Source organism: Zerene cesonia, chromosome 10 (assembly GCF_012273895.1).
Source record: "Zerene cesonia ecotype Mississippi chromosome 10, Zerene_cesonia_1.1, whole genome shotgun sequence".
NCBI classification, from domain to species: domain Eukaryota; kingdom Metazoa; phylum Arthropoda; class Insecta; order Lepidoptera; family Pieridae; genus Zerene; species Zerene cesonia.
This window is the reverse complement of record NC_052111.1, coordinates 5,063,542-5,068,954: the sequence shown is the minus strand read 5'-3', so window position 1 is coordinate 5,068,954 and position 5,413 is coordinate 5,063,542. Positions and strand designations below refer to the sequence as shown.

Here is a 5,413-nt window from a genome sequence, read left to right as displayed (position 1 = left end):
TAAATTAAATATTTTTACGGCTGACTTTTGAAACAAGTCAAATTGCACTTAAAAGCTTTACTATTATTTACCATAATATAGGTATTTTTATCACAACAATAAGTTCGGGATTAAAAAACTTTCACTCAATGTGAAATTGCTATGTGGAGACGTTGAATGTTTAATCTATTTAGTTTACAAAGCGCGGGAAACGGAAATACAGATAATTTATATCGCGGGTAAGCTGCGGCGTTCCGCGGGCGTAAGGTCTGGATGCCACACGTCCACGATGAGCACGAGACGCGACCCGGTGCCGTTGTGCCATACTTCGTGCTCGAAACTATCGTCGAATATGAACACTTTACCCACCTCCCACTGCCTGTTATGAAAAATAATGTAAATACTTTTAATAAAGTCTACTTATATGTATAAATAAATATACGAAACCCATTATGTATTTTTTTATAGCTGTCAAAGTCTGTGAGAAGTTGTCGCATAAAATATATTAGAAGATAGAAAGTAAGTATGGTTTGACGGTTTTTTGACGAATAAAACAAAAATGAGGGAAACAAACGTTAGAATTATAGAAATAATTTCAAGTCCTAGTCTTACCTAGTTTCTTTGTCCACTCTTATAAACGTATCTTTGGTATTACTTAAGCCTAAATGCATACGAAGTCGGCAATTCGTTGGGCCGACATGTGGTCTAACGTGGGTTCCCGGTTCTATCAAGCTGAATTTAATTTGTCCTCTTCTACATCCAGAAGCTGCCGCTTCTTGTTGAACTATAGAACACGTAACTGGCGCCTTCTTGCATCTTCCCGGTATCTCGCGACCTCTCACGAATATATCCAATTGCGACCACTCTCCGCGTTCTTTTAAACCTTCTTTTTCTTTTTCGTATAAGGTTTTAGCAGCTAGGCCTTCCTTCAAAATTTCCCGCCAAGACTTTTCCAGGGCCAGTGCTAATTTAGCATATGGCGTTTCACTTATGGACCACCAAGGTTGACCTTTAAGTCGCGGTACATTGTAAAGAGATCGTTGAGTTGGGGAGAGAAAATGGCCAAGGCGTGCACCACGTTTATGCACTTCATTAGCTTCATCAAACCTCTGTAGCAGTAACAACGCATCGCCCAAGTGATAGTAAAACCGAGGCTCGCACGCAGGACCGGTATCGCCGTCGAGAGCTTTTTGTAAAAATACGATTGCTTCTTCTAATTTGTTGTATTGCGTTTTTAAAACAAAGCCGTAATGAGCTAAAGCTACACGATCATTCGGCCACATTCGAATGGTTTCCTTGAGGACTTCGTCTGCTAAGTCGGCTCTGCAATATAAAAATGTAACATGTACTCATATATTGTTGAACGCACCTATACATAATTTATTATTGTACGGTGTATACATTTCTCACCTGTTAGCCATTAAGAAGCATATGGTTAAATTGTTTCTATAGTGAACATCGTTAGGAAACCGTCGAATAAGTAAACGGTATACCGGCTCTGCATTCAGATAAGTTCCTAAAACGGGTATCAGAATTATCAATATACCCGTAGATTTTTAAACAACGAATTAACTGTTTTTCAAAATAGACCTGAGATTTATCCAGTTAAAAAAATCTCATGTAAGTTCAACAATAGCGTTTTAAACGCAACATATAAGACAAAAACACGCACCTCTAAACTGTATTCTATCGATGGCCCGTTGAGCAATATCTAGCAGCCTTTTATCGGACAAGCGCTCATTCATTTTCAGCAGTTGTAGATAAGCTGCAATGGCTCGAGACAGTAATTTATTGTCCCTTTTAGCTTCAGCCATCATATCTAACGCTCTCGCCGCCAGCCATTGCCCGCGAGCACTGTTCTGTAGCTCCTTTGCTGACACACGTCGCTCGCACGCAGATAACGCCCCCTCCATAAGTTAGTAAAAAAACCATTCACATGCATATCCACACAACATTTCAAACAAACTACAATGTCTACAAGACACTTATAAAACAAAGGGGATGGCGACTATTCTAAGGATAATCGTCAAGAGATCGACAGAAGAACTTCGCGCAGGGTGCGGGCGCGCAGAACAATCTGACGCATCTAATGACGAGATTTTAAGGAAGGAAATAAAAAAAAAATGGCACAACGAGCAGTTATAGGCAAAAAGTGTTATTCTAGCCAATCCTGCAATGAAATAAATATAATATTTTAAATTAATAATTGGCTAATAAATTAAATATTAAAGAACCATCATGTCATTGTTGATGGCAATGGGAAACTCATAGCATATATTAGATTTTGTTTGAACTATATTTTATACTATATTTTAACAAATACATTTAATATTTTGAAAATCTAAAAGATAATGTAAACCCGTAAACAAAGAAATTTTCTTTTCTACAATAAACTAATAATAAAAGTTGCAGTTAATTATTAACAATACTTCTTGATTCAACTTTCAGTAAAAGGTGATACCATAAACGAACTGCAAGTACATCCAGTTGTGATAATTCACGAATCTTCATAAAGATCGGTTAAATAATGGTAGAAGTTGACACTATTAAAGAGACCAACATACTAAGATATTGAGAAAATATACATATGCACAAGTCAACCAAAAGTTTTCTTACAAGTTTACATGTTCAAGTAAGTATGGGGTACATTCGTAAATACCTGTCGAAGCTCATCTTCGGCAAGGTCAAGTTGTTGACTCCAGTAGGGATCATTGGGTTCGCCCGGCCAGTCATCTTCTATACTGTTCCCACCACCTTCTGCAAGAATAAACATTGAATCAATGATTTGTAGATAGATTTGATACATCAACAGCACACAACAATCTTTAAGTAACAAGTAATTCAGATTTATACGAAGCCAAAAAATATCAACTCACAACGAAATGTCTTTAATTATTAAACCAAATTAACGTACATCGACTATAAAGAAAATCTAAAATAAACGGACAACAAACAAAAGTTAATTTCACTCACATGTTAGTCATGCCAAATAAGAATTTATGTTATGTTATTGCGCATGCCAAGGCTGTGGTTATGAAGCGAGTACACGTTGACGAGAGGTGTTTACTGTTTTTGCCAGGCCTCTCCGGTTCCGGCAGTCGACCGTATTTCGCTTCTAGACGACTTAACAATTCCGTGTCATCAACATCCGATATTTCTTCTTCAACTTCGTCCTCTTCCTCTTCCTCTTCCAATTCTTCCTCAATCTGTTCCTCGTCAATTATTTCAACATCTTCTGAATCAGGTTCATCAGGTTCAACTTGTGGGGGCGCTTTTGCTACTACAGCACTTTTAGATTCTTTTGCTTCAACTTTTTTAGTAAAAACTTCCTCTTTCACTTCCTTCTCTTCCTCCTCCTCCTCCTCTTCTTCGTCTATTTCTTCTTCTTCTTCCTCTTCTCCGTCATCACTGTAAAGCTCTTTTTCATTGCCTTTATCTTTATCATGCTCTTGAATGTCCTAGGAAATGTAAAACAAAAGCAGATCAAGTATTTGAAAAGGGTTGTCTGTAGAAACAAGGCCATGTATTTACTTACTTCTTTAACATTTTTTTTTATCTCAACATTTTTATCTTCTAAATCTCTTTTCAATATGGGTATAGATTGTTCAGCTGGTGCAGTCTTTTGCACAATTTCTTCTTGAATAGGCGGAATAATTTGTTTTGTTTCTGCCGTTGGTGGAATAAGTGTCATACGTCTATCTATTACGGGTGGATCTTCCCTAAGTATCTGTTCGTCATTTTCCGGTTCATCTGTCAGATTAATATTACTATTATAAGTTTTATCGAAATTGAATGTATATACTTTTATAAAAACTCAAATAGATATGAATTATGTCTCGTATTAAAAAAAATCGCGAAATATATTGACAAAGTACGCACCACGCCGTGCTGTGGCACGTCGCACGACCGCGTGAGTGGCGACCAGCAGTGCGCCGCCCACCACCAGCTTCAGCCACACTGCAACATATGCGCCATCTCATAGATCACATGTTTCCGTACTAATACGCCGCGTGATTTAGTCGAAACTGTCTATCGTTTAATTTTCTATTCGACGCTTTTTTGTTTTATGCTATCAATTTCCATTTATTGGGAGAAACTGTATTGTAAGAAAGTTTTTCTATCAAATTTCGAGTAATTATAGAACTAGATTTGTTGATCGCAATGCTCGCTAGTGTTATGTAATAGTTAAATTTACCTTCCATACGAACGAAGCCATGGTATATGTCTAATCCCAGTGAAAGTATTGAATTCATGTCATGTATTATGTAAATTGAATACTTTTTATAAATAGTTCATACGTGTACGTTCGCACTTGCAGTTGACACAAATAAGCGAGTTTCACGACTTACGAGGTGCGTGGGCGATGCGGAATTACGCAGGCGTTCTCAACAACGAGGTATTTTAGTTTCACTAATTGTCCGCCGTTCCTAACAAAAACATTCAAGTAATAGTTCTCAAGCCGTTTTGTGCAAATTCATTATTTAAATTGAGTTGTTAAATAAAAATGACGTTCTCACATCATCCAAACGATTCATTTAAATTTATGTTTTTGTTGACGTCACCTGTGATTATATCGGGTTACGAAAATGGCTGTGGTGTCGAAAATATTCATCGCACGCAATATTCAAAGTGATCATTTTGTCAAACCAGAACGTTATCCCGTGAAACGTGAATTTAAATCTGTCGGTAGTCAATTTGCATGTCGATTTAAATAGGGCTCATAAATTTGGTATTCTTTAAAGATTGTTTTTCAAATTCTTTACAACGTATAAATATAAATAGATTATAATTTCACTATAGATTGTTATGGTGAAGAAAGGAGGGAAGGAGCTTACATCCAGTTATTTAAGGCGTTTGTTACTATTTCAATAACTTTTAAGTCATGCTGACGTTCAATCGCTATCTATCATAAAAATAAAATATAAAAAACTTTTGTGGCTGCAATAGATTTATTGCAGGACAAAAATTTTTTTTTGTGTTTTATTCGACCATTTTTAAGTTGCAGGTCCTTATACTTAAATCTGTTGAGATCGCTCGTTTCCTGATTTAATATTTTTTCAAAGCTAGTGCCTTGAAATGCTATCAAAAAAAGGATTGCTAATGAGAGTTACTGCAATAAATTTTAAGGTTTTTTTTTTTATTCCTTAACAATTTTTCATTTATAGAGCATTTAAATTTGAATGTTATTAAAACTGATAATAATGTTGGTTATTTTCTTCAGTACCAGGTAAAAATAAAGTTTTGCCATACAGCAGATTTCAATACTTTTGAATTTAAAATACAAATTCTGAGAAGTCAGCGTGAATAACACAGATCTTACGTACAACACTTTAATTAAGAAAAATTTCATCGGTTTAAAATCAACAGGAATTTGTTATGACACACTATTTTTTCATTTCTTCACACGCACTGAAATTTTAGTAAGAAAAAAAAA

At 35.8% G+C, this 5,413-nt stretch overlaps 1 protein-coding gene across 1 annotated transcript; it reads right to left on the bottom strand.

Moving 5' to 3' along the window:
• Positions 1-6: 6 nt before the first annotated feature.
• Positions 7-4,288, bottom strand: LOC119829248 (aspartyl/asparaginyl beta-hydroxylase-like). Its single transcript, XM_038351647.1, has 9 exons — positions 4,175-4,288; positions 3,859-3,936; positions 3,515-3,729; positions 3,047-3,437; positions 2,639-2,736; positions 1,652-1,886; positions 1,390-1,495; positions 592-1,302; positions 7-358 (listed from the first exon to the last, which is right to left on the bottom strand). The coding sequence occupies exons 1-9, from the start codon at positions 4,230-4,232 to the stop codon at positions 208-210; spliced, it is 2,043 nt and encodes a 680-aa protein (XP_038207575.1). The 5' UTR covers positions 4,233-4,288; the 3' UTR covers positions 7-207.
• Between the last annotated feature and the right edge of the window lie 1,125 nt (positions 4,289-5,413).

Coding starts and splice junctions, on each gene's coding strand:
- LOC119829248 (XM_038351647.1), bottom strand. CDS start 4,232: ATGAATTCAATACTTTCACTGGGATTAGACATATACCATGGCTTCGTT. Junction 3,438..3,514: donor TAAAAAAAAATGTTAAAGAA/GTAAGTAAATAC, acceptor TACATTTCCTAG/GACATTCAAGAGCATGATAA. Junction 1,496..1,651: donor CGATAGAATACAGTTTAGAG/GTGCGTGTTTTT, acceptor TACCCGTTTTAG/GAACTTATCTGAATGCAGAG.